A 16,972-nucleotide genomic window follows, 5' to 3' on the forward strand; every position below is an offset into this window, starting at 1 on the left:
GGAGCGTGGGGAGATACACACGCACCCACACACCCACACACACACACCAATCACTGTCCTAAGGCCGGAAGATTATCTGGCCCAGCCCGCATCCCCACCTGTCACCAGCTAATGGCCACCTAGTCTCGGAACACCTGTTGGGAGGTGCGTCGTGCTGTGGAAAAGTCCTGCGTCCTTCCACTACTTACTAGGCAAGAACCAAAACCTCTCTGAACCTCTCTGAGGTTTGTGCGAGGATTTCACCCAGTTGAAAGCTCTCCAAAACGCTGTGCAAACGGAAGTTACTTGATTGCTGGGCTGCTCTGACTTAAAAACTGCATCCTTAGGTCGCGCCAAGTCTCGCCTCCCCACGTCTTTTCTTGCCGATGCTGGTGAGAAGGAGAGAGGAGAGATAGGGGTTTCTCAGAAGGCAGAAGGCTAGCCCAGGGCACTAAAGGCTGGGAGGTGGGTCTCACCACCAGGCCGAGGGAGATCCAGGCCTGGTCATCGGTTCCAAACCCAGACAACAAGGCTCAGGCTCAGGCGGGCCCCAGCGGCCGCCCCTCCCGTACTCCTCTCCCCTACTTTCCCCTCCCCTACCAGCTGCGCGGTAGGGCACGCCCCCTCCCCCGATTCACCAATCAGAGTCCGGAGCGGCGCCCGTGGCGCAGGGGGCTCAGGTCGGCAGCCAATTAGCGCAGCGGCCCGAGGCGGTGCCTCGCCCGCCCACTCCCAGAATGAAAGCCGCCCCGCAGCTGGGCAGGCTGGCGCAGCGCGTGGGGCGAAGCGGGCCGCGGCGTGGGCGGCTGAGCCCAGGCTGCACGCCGCCTCCGGGGCGGCCGCCGCCCGGCTGCTCAAGCCCGAGCTGCAGGTGTGTGTGTTCTGCCGGAACAACAAGGAGGCGGTGGCGCTCTACACCACCCACATCCTGAAGGGACCCGACGGGCGAGTGCTGTGCCCCGTGCTGCGCCGCTACACGTGCCCCCTGTGCGGCGCCAGTGGTGACAACGCACACACCATCAAGTACTGTCCGCTCTCCAAAGTGCCACCGCCGCCCGCCAGCCGCCCGCCGCCGCGCAGCGCCAGGGACGGCCTGTCCGGCAAGAAGCTGCGTTGAGGACCCGGGCTCCGGTCTGCTGCTGCCACCTGACGCCACCAGGGTCGCCGCCTGCCCACTCTCGTATTTGGTCTGCGCACTCTCTCTCCCTTGCTGCTGGGGAGCATGGAGCTCAGCAGTTGGCTCAACTTGGGATGTCGTCTTGGTCTTCTCAAAGGAAGCCGACGGTACTGAGTACTTTGCTGTCGAAGAGCGGTTGAGAGTAGACGCTAAAGTCTTGATTTATCTCTGGTTTGTGCACATCCAGACGGTGAAGGCTGGGTATTCCGCTAACTGAAATGTGGCAACTTAGAGGCGCTGTTTATTTATACGTCGACCTATTTTAGATGCGCATCAGTATGAAATTGTCTGTCTAATCTTGGATGTTTAATTTTATGAATGGAGGCACTTTATTAGGTCTAGAGTATTTTTTTAAAAGCCTCTTAACTGAACTGGCGATTTTATGGAATGTCAGCAAAATGACTTTTATTGTTTGAAACAAGTAATATTTCTGTTGTCCTTAATCAGTTATTATAATTCCAGGCGAACCAAGTCCCCCTGCCTGGTAGCATCATTAAGTGAAGGCTTAGTAAACTTTCCAGTATTAGTTTGGGTGGGTGTTCCCTCCTTGTGGCTTGTTTCTGTCCTAGCTGGATGTAGCAGGTAGAATACAGCTCCTTATCCTTTTATGTACCACATCTTTTATTACTGAACGAGCAACTAGTGTTTCCCACCTTTAAAAGTCGTGCCAAGTTATAATGTTGTGTACACACTTGAAAATGGTGCTGTTTAAAGACTTGTGCATTTACACAGTAACAGTATGTTCATTCATTCATTCATTTATACAGTAACAGTATGTTAACTCTGGTACTTAGCCTTTTGTCTACGCCCCCACCTCATTCCAGTTTTTCAAAACATTTGTCATCCTTCAGATCAAAAGGGAGTAGTATTAATTCACTGTCTGAATTGCTCAATTTCAGGGTTCCTGAATAGCGGAAAGCTCATTCCAGCTGTTGCCTCTCAAACTAAATGTAAGATGGAATCCTTTGAGCTCTGGAAGGTCAATGTAATAACCTGGGTTCAGGAAGGTTCCACTCTGGGCTGTGTTGGCTTTAAGCATCAGAGGCAGTCCTCAAACTGGTATAAGCACTAATTAAAGGAACTATTGTGGGGGGGGTGGGGGGGGCGGGAGACAAGGAACACAGCCTCTCTCACGTTCCCATTCTCACTGGAAGATTACCCTTCTCTTTCTGGAATCCCACCAGTTATCCATAAATGAGATTAAATCTAATCCTTAGCAAAGGTGCTTGACTCCTACTTTAACCTCCCACCCTCATTTTCAAATCCACTGTAGTGAGCACCACGCCATATCTACCATCAGGACAGACACAGAAGGCAAAAATGGAAATGAATTAAGATGAAGTCATCTGAAATGTATAAAATCACTATCTGAAAATACCAGCAAGAGATTGAGTCTTATAGAGGTTCCAGGAGAGCTTAGCTAGGTTATTAAAAATTAGACTGCTTTCATGGTAAACAACTAACTTCCTCCACAGCAAATTTGCCTGATTTGAACATCCTTTGAAGGTGCTGTAACACTGGGGGGGGGGGGGGGGGAACAACAGTGAGAGGCCGGCATACCGCAAAAAAAATAAATAACACTGGGGATAGCTATGAGCGTCTATTGGTCAAAGGAAGGTGCATGGGCGGGGGATGGACAGGACGATTTCTTGGTCTGGAAAAAATAATCCACTTGACTAGGCCTAAACTCAAGTAGCTTAATAAAACCATGAAATTAACTTATTTTCTTCAGTTTTTCTAGAAAACATACCAGTTTAAATTAGACTTGCTTTTTAAGGAGTTTTCAGGTCAACATGAATTCCTGTTACCTCTTGCCACTGCTCTAATTATACCTTTTCAAGAGTCATTATTAACTGAGAGGTGCATTCTCCAGACCAGAAGATATGGTTAAGGTGACTTATAACCATATCAGCCCCCCAAATTTGCCTGTTCTCCAGCTAACTTTAACTCCCAGTATTTTACACATGAACAGGGAATATCAGTTTTGCAGAGATCTCTTATGAAAAGTTTACTAACCACGCTAATACCTTTAAAAGCAACTCTTGATCTGAAACATGTTTTAAACACTTGAAAAGCTAAATTTAGGGTAAAAGAAACCCAATTTTTTGAAGTGTTAAAAAGTATCCACAATAGTGTGATGAAGTTGTTTTCATAAGAACAGACTGCATGTTTGGCCAAAAAAAAAAGTATGGAATCCTCAAAAGAGCTTCACCAACTGTGCAGGCACAGACTGCTTTATATTTTAAAATTATACCACAAATACACATGTACTTCAAAGAAGAATTTCAGTGTTAGTCCTAATTTTCTAATCTGTTCTTAGCTACAACATGAACATTCCGTTAATTTCCTGTATATTTCAAATAGACTTATGAAATCATGAATCAGTCTACAGCCAAATCATGCCACACCATATAGGCGCCAACCTCCTCCTGGTAGCCACTATGGACAACTACTAGGATGTCGAGTCTTTTTTGGGCCGTTGTCTCTGCCCTCAGACCCATCCATATTGACACAAATAATATCCCCATCTAAAAAGTTAGAAATCAGGCTTCCCTGGTGGCGCAGTGGTTGAGAGTCTGCCTGCCGATGCAGGGGACACGGGTTCGTGCCCCGGTCCGGGAAGATCCCACATGCCGCGGGGCCGCTGAGCCTGCACGTCCAGAGCCTGTGCTCCGCAACGGGAGAGGCCACAACAACAGTGAGAGGCCCACATACCGCAAAAAAAATAAAAATAAAAATGCAGAAACCACTGGCAACATGGAAGACAGTGAGTAGGTTGGTCATTCAGCTTTCCTTTGACACCTGTGAATAAACAGTGGGGGAGGGGGTAAGGTGGTGAAGCCTTGAGAGTGGAAACCTAAGAGCAGGATCACAGCAGCTGCAGACTATTCTGCCTTTACCCTGTGCTCTGATTCCGATACCCAGGACAAAGAACTTGGGACACGCATCTGTAACTCATCTAAACAAACCAGCGTAAACGAATCGTCTGCTGCGGCCTATCTGATGGCCCAGGCACAGTCCTGTTCTAGTAACTTAAGACAGAGCAGGTTACTGCCCCAAGTTTTTTCACTTGTTACAAAAGGAAAGACCCTCTCCTCACAAAAGAGGACCTTTTAAGACTTTCACTTGTTTGAAATCCAGATATTAAGAAAAATGTCTATTAAAGTGTTTTTTTTTTCAGTTTTCATAAAGGTCTATTTCATTATTGGTGGGTAGCGCATTTAACAGTTAAATACATTTAAATAATGTGGAGGTGACTGCACGACTGCAGCATTGGTAACTAGATAACCAATTCAACTAGAAACCAGCTAACAAGTAACTGCCTAAGTATTTATAAAACACAGCTCTTCAGATCATCCTTTGTTTTGATCACCTTCCTGGGTGGAGGCGGGGGAAGCCTGCTGGTGACACTGGAAATATATTAAGGCCATGTCTTCTGATATCCATTCCCAGAGGTTTCTTTCAGCTGGATTAAAGCCTCCAGCTCCAGGGCAAGCCCAAGGTTGTGGCCCCCAGCATTAATGCTCTTCCCATCTACCAGAGCAGACAGTTAAGTTTCACACCAGGCCTCAGAGTCTGAGTGTAGCCCATTCCAACTGAACTAGAGTTGTTGACTTTTGCAGAAATGGAGGCAGTGAGATCCAAAAGATATTTGGCTGCAATGCCAAAGCGAGTGCAGTTGGTTCCTGATGTCCAAGCAAGGTTTACTTAAGTGTCAAGATCTTCACATACTTTTTGATAAACGGATCCTCCAAATTCCATCCCATCATTGACCTTAGTGTGTAGCTGGAAGTCCCCAGTCCTGTAGCCCACTGCAAGGTTATTCCTTGTCAGCTTTGACTTGGCACTATCAAAGGTCATCTGGTACCCAGCAAGCCAGCCCTCATAACCAAAGACTGCTGAACCGTGGATTGCAGGTCCAGCAAAGTCAACACCACAACCAAAGCTTATACATTCCCTCTTGTAAGAAGACTTGATCTTACCACATTTCTTTCCTGTGTTTGGTGAAAAGGTGGTATCAAATGTCAGTTTCAAACCTTGACAAATCTGGTCTTCAAGAGCGATTTCAGAGTATTATCAGTGTTGCACTTTTCTGTGAAAGTCAGACCACGCTCACACCATTTATATTTGGTCTCCAAGGTCCCGGTAACTTTACCAGTGTCTGCATTAGATGAACCAGATGTTGAGAATTCCACGCCACTGCATGACTTTGTTTTCACATCCAGTTTCACCAACCCAAAACCAAATCCTTGGTTGAAAATATCTCTGGCAGCTTTGCCAAGGTCAGCATATGATGGAGGAATACACATTGGCCGCGGGCAGTTCTGTCCGTAGGTCGCTATGGCGAGGCCAAGGTGAGAGGCGATCCGGTGGTCTCCTGGGGGGGAGGGGGAGGCGCCGCTGCCACCCCGCTAGCAGCTGAGGCTGCAGCTCTAAAGTGGTTTCTATCATTGTTAACATCGAAAAGGAGAGGCTGCATCTGATTAAGTTTTAAAAAAGCATCAATACTCCCTCTTCTGGCCTTAGGGCTATACCAACAGAAATTGTCACCACTACTCACACCAGGAAGAATGTAAGTGACTACAGCCACTATAAATTTGCAACTAACATTCTGTGAAACCAATTATGCTTTTTCTAATTTCAGGGGAAAACCCAAGATGTCCTGCACACACACCGTACTCACAGAGAGGACAGCTTTACAAGGAAACTAAGGGGTTCATCAAGGAACAGAGGAGGACGTTTTAGTGGAAACATCCTAGCCACATTTGCTTTCTGTTATATTTAGGTTATGTTCTTTGATACCCAACAGTGAGAAATTTAACAGCACTGGTAAAAACTCAAGTAAAAAAGCCTCAACTGAATACGCAAGCTCAGCATTATAAACGAAACACTTAGACTGTAACCACAAATCAACACTAAAACAAATTCTCTAAGTATTTTATTTATCATTGAAGAAAAAACACAGCAGCAAGTTCTGTGTTGGCTTCAATAAGACCAAATAGTTAATCTTTAACATAGCTACTACACTCCAGAATTGAAGTCAACACAGTCATTACTACAAATTACTTGGTGAAAGAATCTATCCCGAAGAGAAAGGAAATTAGGAAAAACAATTTAAACAATTCCTCCAAACCACACATTTATAAATATTGTCATATTTAAAATGCTTGAAAGGCATGAATTCTCCATAAATGGAAAAGCGGTTTGCTATTGGCAACAGAAAAAAACTCAGCAACAGTTTACCAAATGCTTTAAAATGTAAAAGCTGTATGTATCTGTTCTGGATTCACACTAGCAGTATTGTCATTACAATAATGACTGCAAATTGGTTTATACTCACCTTCTCTCAAGTAAAATCTACCGAAAATTCCTCTGTATCCGGTGTGTGTAATGCTTACTGCACTTACAGTAAACCTAAAAACTTTCTAAATTTAGTGAATAGTAAATACCTCAAAATACCTAGAGGTACGTCTCAGCCGCTAGTGGTGTGAGAATTGTTTCAGCTCTCTGCTTTAGCGTCTTCAAATACATTTTCTATAACAGAATCTTACTTCATTCCAAATTAATATCAGGTATTTCGAAATCAAAAGAAAAAAGATCAGTTCTATACCAAGATACGGGTGTTACTGAATACCTGAAGAATTCCCATTTTAAATTTATTTTTTAGTTTTTCTTTTTTGTAAACAAATGATTGATGAAACAATGCAACACCTCAAATTCCAAAAAATGGCATGGTTTTCCAACCTTCTGTGGATACGGTGCATGATCAACCTGTTACGTAGGGTTAATACGAGTTCATGCTTTTTGTGTTATGGTGAGACATTAAAGAGTCCAATTTAGATTGGTTGAAACACAAGTATAATAATTCCTTGAATGTGATCAAACCTATGTGAAGACATGAGTCTGGGTCCATTATCTTGAGATTTAACGTCGTACTGTGGTCCATCCATCTTCATCAGTCTCATTTTTAGTGCGACGAAGAGATTCCCTATCTTTCTCAGCTCTCCATGAGGTCTTCTCTTTTTCACCCTCTCTGTCTCGGTCTCGATCTCTTTCTCGATCTCTTGAAAGAGCTGCAGGAGGAACACGACGAGGGGCATCCCGCTCTTCTGCCCGGTCATCTTTCCTGTCATCAGCGCGTCTCCAAGAACTTACTTTTAATTTAAAAAAAAGGAGAGAGAATAAATTTGTACTGTATGCTATTAGCTCAGACTAAACAGAACTGAAGCAAAAGGAATGCCTCAAATTACTCGGAAATCCTGTACTGAAGATAGTGATAGAGAATCATTTAAAAAAACAAAACAAAACAATAAAAGCTAAATAAATACACTTTAATCATTTTGATACAATTTCTGAAAAACCTTCAAAACAATATACAGACTTAGAAATATAAGTTTCCAAGCAAGAAGAAATCACCGGCCTAGGAAGTGTCCTAATTTTTTTTTAAATTTAGGATAAGGTGACAAAAATCTGGCTGAATAAAAAATTTTTTAAAGGATTTTTGGCTCCTGTTGAAGAAGATTTAACAGCAAATAAATGAAACAATATATTCCATTACGGCTATCAAAGAAGAAATACCCTTACAATCTGGTTTGTAACAAACCAAATAGTAAAAGCTTGTGAGGCAACTACTTAAGTGCTACGGTCATTTTAAACAAAGCATTTTTTACTAAAGCTTCCATTGTTACAATTCCAGAGAAAGAATGTTTTATACTTTGTGCTTATCTACCAGGACCTTACTTCTTTCCTTCTTTACATAAAATAAACTCTTTTTGTAAAATCAATATAGGTATTGCTTACTACACCACTGAATCAGTCTACTACTATACTTTAAATTTAAAGATGAGCTAAACTTCACAAAGCAACCAGTGAGTAAGTTTGTGAGAACCTTGAGCTCTAAATGAAATAAAAGATCTACGTGTCCATCTTGTTTTTGGTGTTCATACAAATTTAAGACATAGCAAAACCCCAAATTCGCTCATATATTATGGCTCTCCAGGGTTCAGCGGTCATACAGAAAGAACATCTCTACCTTCCTCACGCTCTGGTCTGAGAGGAGGTCCTCTTCGGTCTCTGTCATCTCGCCTCTCTCTCAGATCACGGCGCTCATCCCTCTCCCGACGGCGGTCATCCCGCTCCCTGTCGTCACGACGACTTGCATCTCTCCAGCTTGAAGATTCCTCAGCTGGTCCTCTTCTCCAGCCAGCTTCATCCCTGTAGCCATTCAAAATGACACGTTAAGTTCTGTCATTAGACTCTACGGGTTAATTTTAAGTGAATATATCACATCCAAGTTAGCAAATAGTAACAGGAATAGTTTAAACTCGTGACTGGACCTCCAACTGATGCCTCAGGCATGGAGGTCAAATGAGAACACCTGGCTCTGCACTGTCCAACACAGCAGTCATTACTCACTCCAAATGCTCAACAGTCAAACGTGACTGCTGGCTACCAGACAAACATTACATATACAGGACATTTTCATCCTTGCAGGAAACTGTACTGAACTGTACTGGTCTAGATTAGTACAAAGCCACTTTGACCAGAGGAAGTAAGCTAGAATTCTTACTACTAATAAAAGTAAAGAGGCTTTTAATAATTTAAAGGCAATAAACTGACCTCAACCACAAGGGAAAAGCAACTGGCAGTGAAGAACCTCGACTGGTTCCACTGCCATAGAGCTACACAGCCCACAGCCAGCCACACAGCTCCAGCCTCCATGTCCTCACTCTGTAGAGAGGGAACTGGTTCAATTAAGATGACCTCTAATTTTTTTTAAATCTACACTATGATTCTACTAGATAAATTGGGGGAAATGAAGGGGACGAGCACCATTTTTCAAAAATAGTTGGGAATGCATAAGAGAGCGTTAAAAGAATCCTAACTGTAATGCCACAGACACTTTTTTTTAAATTAGAATATCAAACCTCGGCCGTCTGAAGCGGTCCTCTCGATCCCCATCTCTCTCTCTGTCTCTTTCTCTCTCCGGATCCCTGTCGTTCTCATCACGATCTTGATTATCTCGGTCTCTCTCTTTTTCCCTATCCCATTCACGGTCTTCTGATGGTCTCGATTCTCGAGGTGGACCCCAACTCTCTTCTCTGGCTTTTTCTTTCTCTCTCCATCCACCTACGTTTTTAAAAAAAGAAAAAAAAAATTTCCACTCAAGAAACAGATTGGCAGCCATAAATCTTGATGTTAATCCATCACCATTACAAATGCTAATTAAGACACTCTACCTCATTTTTAAAAAACCAACTAAATTCATTTACCTCATTTCATGGAACCACCAACTCCTATTTATGACTACCTATTATTGTTTTTCTAACATATAACATATAGGAACTTTTATAGCCTGGGTTAAATGTTCCATATGCAGAGATTTCAGGTATAAAAATCTGTTCTGACGGTAAAGACAAGACATTTAAGCAGAAAACTCAAAGGGTGAGGGGTAGGATCTAGATCTCTGAGAGGCAGAACCCCAATTACTAGTTCATTTATACCTTGCAACATTTTCAAAACCTTTCTAACTAAAGACTCTTTCCTCCTTTCACATTCATGCCCCCCACCATTTACCACCCATAAAAAGTCCTGAAATAAGGATAAATCCTTTGGCCCTGCTCAATATCTCACACTTAGCCATGGGATGTCCAAATCCAGAAACAATATATACGTGTACGCACGCACTCACAAAAAGAAACCAAAGGAAGCAGAGATTTCAATGAAAATGTATCACAGCTGCAAGGCTAATAATTAAGGCTAATAATTATTATTGTCAACTAACATTTATATTACTGTGTGCCACAGAACTAGTCTAACGCCTCTGCCTGTATTAGCTCATTCAATCCTACCCATAGTGCTGAGCTAAGTAGATTATTCCATACTTGCTAATTTGCTACTTGCTAAAATCTATAATCCCCAAATTAATACTCTAGCACTTTTACAAGTCACTCGCAGACACATACAGAGTGGTGAAATACTTGAGTCACCTGACGGGCCTGTTCTCAGCTGAGGTCAAACAAAACAATGCTGTCTTCTTGCTGCAGCTCTCCTACTTTAAACAAGTAGCCTTTTGGTGATATAGTTAGTGCCACGTTTTCACATTTTTGTGCTTACTGTTGGTGATTTCAGTTTTTAAGTGCACCACCAGCCCTACGCCCCAGCAGTCCCAAGCACAAGAAGGCAATGGATATGCCTTAGGGAAAAAGTAAATGTGTTAGATAAGCTTTCAGGAATGAGTTACAGTGCTGTTGGCCATAAGTTCAATGCTAATGAATCAATAACATACGTTAAATAAAGTGTCTTTAAACAGAAAAATAAAACAAGGTTATGTGTTGATTGCTTGAAAAACTGACCAGAGGGCTCACAGAAACCTAACCTGGTACTTCCCTTAAGAGCAATGGTTCAGTATTCACTGACTTTATATTACATTAACTATCACGAATTAATGAGAATCTACTATACTGTTATCCCCATTTTACACAAGGCACAGAAAAGTTAGGTGGCTTTCTCAAAGTCACAAAGCTTCACAGTGGAATGAAGTGAGAAGAAACACAAGTATGCCACAGAAACCACTAAGGATAAAGGGCAGGAAGCTGCTCAAATTTGCATTTAGAACAAATTACAATGGTTACTGAAAAGATGTAAGAAAAAGGATGAAAGAGCAAAGAACTCCCATCTTATACAATTAGATGGCAGTGGTGCCCCTGAAGTGTGTGTGTGTGTGTGTCTTGGAGAAGGCGGGGGTTCAGTTTTGATGGGTTGAGTTGGAAGTGTCAGTAACACTTACAGGTGCAATATAAAGTTGGAAACACAGGTCTGAAGGTAAGGGGAGAAGTCATCTGGAGAAGACAGTAGCAGAAGTCACAGACCTGTATACATTACTCAAGAATAATAAAAAGTATGAAAGGATGAGCGGGCCTAAGACTGACAAAGAAATGGGCTCCTCTCATGAACATAATCCCATGGTTAGCAAGAGTACAAACAAATGTCTAGTTAAGTATATTTTGTTTTTCATTATTTATATGAGGAGGCTAGTCCAGGACAGAACCTGAAGAACACCGATACTTAGGGACAGGTACAGAAGGAAGGGCCCTCAAAGAAGCAGTCAACAAGGAAGAAGGAAAACAAAGTGCATATATCACTAAAGCAGAAAAGGGGGTGAAGCTAGTTGTTTTGGTGTGAAAGATCTCAGAGGCAAGCTTTTGACATAAATGTCACTGCAGAAATATTCAAGGAAAGATAAAAGACCAGTTTATCTAAAAATCGTAGTAACATGGCCCAACCTCTGTCATAAGTCTGTTAAAATTTCACTTTTTGCATTTGAAAAAGAACACTTCTTACTTAACAATCGAACTGTTAATTTGTCACCTGAGATCTGATCTCCTTGTTTGAAATAACTTGCTATCCTCTACAGAACAGTGGAGATTAGCTGGTGTAGAATTTCACGTTGTATTTGCAAACAAATCAAGCAGATTACATCTATAAAGCATCCAATCTGGTTTCTTGAATACCAGAATTTTACCTGGTTTGACAAATGGTCTCCAGGGACCAGGTCTTGAGTCATCACCCCTTCTGGGAATCCGATCGTCATCAGCCCGTCTTGAGATCCGATCATCATCCGTGTTTCTCCAAGGCCCCCTGTCATCATCTGCACCGCGCCTGGAAAATCTGTCATCATCTGCACTGCGCCTGGAAAATCTGTCATCGTCGGTATTCCGCCAAGGTCCTCGATCGTCATCCAGCCCACGCCTGGGACCCCGGTCATCATCCACGCCCCGCCTGGGACGGTCGTCATCAGCGTTCCGCCAGGATGACCTCTCCTCATCCGCACCTCCTCGGCGCAGCCCCCGGTCCTCATCCATCCCACGCCTAGGTCCTCTGTCCTCATCAGCTGTTCGCCAGCTGCCTCTGTCCTCATCCAGTCCTCGTCTAGGTGGTCTGTCATCATCCGCCTGACGCCAGCTAGCCCTGTCTTCATCGCCAATTCGTCTGGGAGGCCTTTCGTCATCTGCATTACGCCAAAAAGGCCGGTCATCGTCTGCCCCTCGGCGAGAGAACCGATCTTCATCAGGACCACGTCTTGGGCCTCTGTCGTCGTCCATGCCACGCCGGGGAACCCGATCATCGTCTGGTCTAAGAGAGGACTCTCTCTCTTCATCATCCCCCAAACGCTTTGGTCGATCTTCATCTCTTCTTTGAGGCCTCTCTTCATCCCGCCCTTCTCCACGTCTCCACTCCCTACAGAGTAACAAGCCAAACATCTTTAAGAGTATATTTTCTTAAAAGCAGGTGATCTTTTTGGGAGTGATGTTACTCACTTCTAAAAATCACCTCAGTCTAAATTCATTAATCCTACTCCTAAAAGAGTATGTTCCACTAAAAAAACAACATGAATCCAAAATCTTACATCAACAATGAATTAAACCAATAAGCAGACAAGTGCCTTAAAAAAAAAGGTTATCTGCACTTTATGAGGAATACCGTAGCAATTTCTAAATCTATTACTACAAGCTTTCAAAACGATGAGAAAAATGTTATGGAACTGTTCATTCTTACTCTAACCTCAATACTATTAGTTTAGGGAATTAAAAAGAAAAAAAAAAACTGAAGCACGTATTTCCCAAGATATTTATAAGTCAGTAATTACAGCAGCACTGAAGCAAACATTTCAGTAACAGACATGTGTACAATACTTCATGACTCCCTTTTCCCCACCCCTACAAAATAAACCAAATGGGAAAAACACCGATAAGATATTAACAGGATCTATGATTTGCTGGTACTACTTTCCTTAACTCTACTTACTTCTCTGGTGGGCCTCTTCTCCACTCAGAATCTATTTCAGGTACTTTTCTCCATGTGCCTTCTGCATCTCTATCACCCCAACGAGGGTCCTACATTGAGCAAAGGTAATGAGAGGCACTACATTAGCAACACTACTGATCAACATATAAACTGAACAGGAATCTCAGTAACAAAAGGACAAAGAGATGAAAAGAATAAGTGAAACGTTAAAAGAGATGGACTATGAAAGGCCAGAAGAAAAGGAGAAAAAATTTCCCTAAGTTAAGGAAATTCTATCTGCTCTAAGTAAACTGAATCCTGACTGACAGGGCACACATGCCAAAACGGGTGAATAACAGACCATATGCTCAGAGCTTCCAAGGAATAAAGCAGAGTATCTACAAAAGTAACAAGACCAAGACTATTATCGAGAACCCTCCTCCCATTATATACTAGGACAGTGAGCACAGGTCTCTAAACTTCTGGAGGAGGATGACTTTGAACTGGCCAAACCAATGAACCATTATTCAACTGAGAGAGAAAAACGAATCCTCTTTTGAGACATACACAAAAATACTTGATAAAATATACACTCTACGAAACAACTTATCTGCAAAGGGGAAAGGGTGATAAACAGTGTAAACATATTTTAAACTAAATCATGTTGCCAACAAGGTTGTAAAACTGTTAAATGATTTCTAAATAGAGAGATTAGCATTGTTTTAATGCACTGGAGGCAATAAAACTTAAGGTGTGCTCAAAATTTTGTTCTGTTCTGAAGAGAGGGAAGAGTTCTCAAAATTTACACACTGCAAGTTTAGACTTTGAAAAGAGCAGATGGTAATCACTAAAAGAACAGAGTTTTGCACAACAAATGAGCTGAGAAAACTTCTGAAGTTTGGCTTAAAGAAAGGAAGGGGTGAGTGGCAGGGACATGGAAGCAAATAAAAAACACCAAACCAAATGTCAGGAATAAAGCCGCATATACTAGTTACCATGTTAAACATTAACAGATAACTAAAGACTCTCCAACTGAAAGGGAAGAGGGGGGCCCACAAACAGAAACAACAAAAAAAAGGGATGAACACAGAATTTCAAAAACTAATGAAAAGAATTAGAAACCCATAACCACGGGTGATTTACCTCATCTACTTCAGAAGATGAAGCAAATTAACAGGATGTAGCAAATCAAACACTGTAACTCTGATTTCACACATACAGCACTTTGTGCCCAACAGAAAAAGAATACTCACAGAAATTAGCAACAAGAGTAACAAAACTAAAAATTTATCTATATATTATAAAACAAATTGAAGGCTACAAAGATAACTAGTAGCAGGTCCTCCAGTAAAGTTAAGCATTTGATACAAGTGTGGCACACATACCTCCAGCTACTCATCTCTAACCTTAAAAAATAAGCAGTATTTTACTTAAAGGGTAGCATGGACACATCCCAGGAAAAACAAAGAGCATGCAGGCAGATGTCACAGACACGATAAAGCCTAAAACTAGCTCAGAATAGCTAACGTATAGGTGACTAAGAAGAATATGGTGATAGATGAAGCTAATGAAAAAAGCAATAAACATAAAAGGCCCTGACTGCTAAGGAATGTTTTTTACCTTTGGCTCTAAGCAATGAGTACCACTCAAAGGAAGGTTTGAAACCAAGAGCAGGGCTAACAATCAAATATGCATTATGAAAAACCAAGCAGGCCACTGTATAGAGGAAGATGTGAAGCTGGGGAAGATTACGATCAGGGAAAATAGTTAAGACCAGTAAGTAATACAGGCAAAAGAAACAATCTGAATTAAGGCAGGAGCATAGGGACAGAATGGAGAGGGAGGGATTCAAAACACTGTGGTTAAGTAGGTACAATGTCACCACCAGAAGAGGGGATTAAAGAGATACCCCCCCTTTACACAAGATAAAATGAGAAACACAGGTCAGTTTTGGACATGAATGCATATTAAAAATAAACATTTAGACCAGCATTTGAATCACTTGGTACTCTTGTTAAAATGCAGACTCTGAATCAGAAGATTTGGCATTGGGCCTGAGATTCTGCATTTCTACCAAGCTCCTAAAGGGATGGTGAATACTGCTGGTCCCCCAGATTCATCTTTGAGTACCCTCACATCATCCTCCTAATTCACAGTAACTCCTTTCAAGGAACCAAAACAGTCCCTCTTCCATACGACTGTGTTACTTTGTGTCAAATACTTAGTTTCACGGGATTAGTTCTTACTGAATTAAGTATTCTAAACTGAAGCTTATTATAAAATCCAAACTTTGCTAAGACAACTCTAATCCCCTCCCCACTGCCCCTAGGAACCTTCTGTCTTTGGGAAGACAAAGCAATACCAGACTTAAAAAGAAACGTGAATAATGTGATTTAAAACACCAAGCCCAGACACTGACATTGACCAAACGCATCATGCAAGAGACCTGGCTGATAAACACATATCACATAAAAACAGAGTGATGTCTATACTTACCTTTCTAGAAAGTGGATCATCACCAAGTCTTCTCTCCTCCTCTCTACGACGTTCCCTTTCTTCAATTTCCAACTCCCTTTGGCGTTTTTTCCTTTCAACCTCTTCTAATTTCTTTACCCGCTCCTGATATTCTCGAAGCTCCTCCTCACGTTTCGCCCGTTCAGCACGCTCTCTCTCTTCCCGCTCTGTACAACGTATCAGGTTATAAAGTGCGCGTCCTACCTGCACGCTTCCCCCAGTGCTAGGTCTACTTCTCTGGTATTAAAGAGGCAGCATAATGTAGAAGGAAATTCTTTTTAAGAATTTTAAAAGAGTTTACAATCAGTTAAACTTGAATATCAGAAATATTCAAGAACACAAGTATTATGCCGCTCAACACAACTAAAGGAGCAGCCCTCCCCCAACTCCTGAGCATCTGGGATGCCAGATAAAGGATCATCTGAGAGACTTCATCTGGCATGTGTTGCTCAATAAATGTTAACACTATATAGACTATAGTGATAAAAAATAAAAAGGCAGAATTTTCAAAAGAACACCAAAAATGTGGAAATAAGCTGGCAGAGGACCTAACACCCTCACAGATAACAAACTGCAGAAAACTACAGGCTGGGTTGTCAGAACCTGAGAACTAGTTAGCTGCAGTTAAGAAGCCAATCATCGGGCTTCCCTGGTGGCGCAGTGGTTGGGTGTCCGCCTGCCGATGCAGGGGACACAGGTTCATGCCCCGGTCTGGGAGGATCCCACATGCCGCAGAGCGGCTGGGCCCGTGAGCCATGGCCACTGAGCCTGCGCATCCGGAGCCTGTGCTCCGCAACGGGAGAGGCAACAACAGTGAGAGGCCCGCGTACCGCAAAAAAAAAAGAAAAGAAAAAGAAAAAAAAAGAAAAGTGCCTGCCGATGCAGGGGACACATTCCTCTATTTTCTAAGTAAGACTGTATAAACTGGACCTACCACCAGCCTTCCCATATACCTCCAGTCTGTCTATATAGTTTTACCTTTCAGCATTTTTTCTTCTGCCCTCCTCTGCTCCTCCTCTTCCTTTTCTCTGTAATAGGTTATTCTTCGTTCTTCTTTACGTTGTCTTTTACGTTCTTCCAAACGATTATGTCTTTCTTCTGCTAATCGCTCTTCAAACTGTTTAAGTTTTTCCTGTAATTGAATGGTTACCAAAAAATAAAAAACAATGAAATTTTCAAGGGCTACAAACTGGCAGTAAGTTTTAAGTTTACAAAATCATTGCAAGTTTCGTGGAACCACAGAAAGCAACCATTAAGTATAAAAACCAAATTTCCAAATGACTGAAGTTCTCGCATGTCGAATTTTTAAAATTTTTAACTGACAATATTATCTATACCCAGTGGGTTTATTTTTATACAATAAATCAAATGATTAAGTCAGAAACTAAGAGCAGGACACTTTGATCTAGTTTCTTCCTTTCTGAATCAAAGAATAAACAAAAGCTTGTATCAAAAGCAAATTTTATGCAGTCCACTTTCACCTTCAGAAAAATTTGTTCATAGTGATGGTTACTT

The 16,972-nt window shown here is 42.2% G+C and overlaps 3 protein-coding genes across 3 annotated transcripts in view; 1 reads left to right on the plus strand and 2 right to left on the minus strand.

The window, feature by feature from the left end:
• Window positions 1-365: 365 nt before the first annotated feature.
• Window positions 366-2,223, plus strand: NANOS1 (nanos C2HC-type zinc finger 1). The gene is made up of 2 exons (XM_024755927.1): window positions 366-371; window positions 716-2,223. Exons 1-2 carry the CDS (start codon window positions 366-368, stop codon window positions 1,094-1,096), a joined length of 387 nt encoding a protein of 128 aa, XP_024611695.1. The 3' UTR covers window positions 1,097-2,223.
• Window positions 2,224-4,508: 2,285 nt separating this feature from the next.
• Window positions 4,509-5,502, minus strand: LOC112406956 (voltage-dependent anion-selective channel protein 2-like). The gene is given in 3 exon segments (XM_024756062.1): window positions 4,509-4,708; window positions 4,711-5,226; window positions 5,229-5,502. Coding segments are annotated over 3 exon segments (885 nt in total). The 5' UTR covers window positions 5,467-5,502; the 3' UTR covers window positions 4,509-4,577.
• Window positions 5,503-6,078: 576 nt separating this feature from the next.
• EIF3A (eukaryotic translation initiation factor 3 subunit A) overlaps window positions 6,079-16,972 on the minus strand; it is a 33,503-nt gene continuing 22,609 nt past the window's right edge. Inside the window, exons 16-22 of the mRNA XM_024755966.1 lie at window positions 16,436-16,589; window positions 15,440-15,624; window positions 12,965-13,053; window positions 11,682-12,397; window positions 9,085-9,286; window positions 8,190-8,371; window positions 6,079-7,311 (exon numbers count right to left, since the gene is read on the minus strand). Of these exons, the coding sequence (XP_024611734.1) occupies window positions 7,082-7,311; window positions 8,190-8,371; window positions 9,085-9,286; window positions 11,682-12,397; window positions 12,965-13,053; window positions 15,440-15,624; window positions 16,436-16,589 (1,758 nt within the window). The 3' untranslated portion in view covers window positions 6,079-7,081. The remainder of the gene's footprint in view (window positions 7,312-8,189; window positions 8,372-9,084; window positions 9,287-11,681; window positions 12,398-12,964; window positions 13,054-15,439; window positions 15,625-16,435; window positions 16,590-16,972) is intronic.

Source organism: Neophocaena asiaeorientalis, unplaced genomic scaffold, assembly GCF_003031525.2.
Source record: "Neophocaena asiaeorientalis asiaeorientalis breed wild unplaced genomic scaffold, Neophocaena_asiaeorientalis_V1.1 scaffold85, whole genome shotgun sequence".
NCBI lineage: Eukaryota > Metazoa > Chordata > Mammalia > Artiodactyla > Phocoenidae > Neophocaena > Neophocaena asiaeorientalis.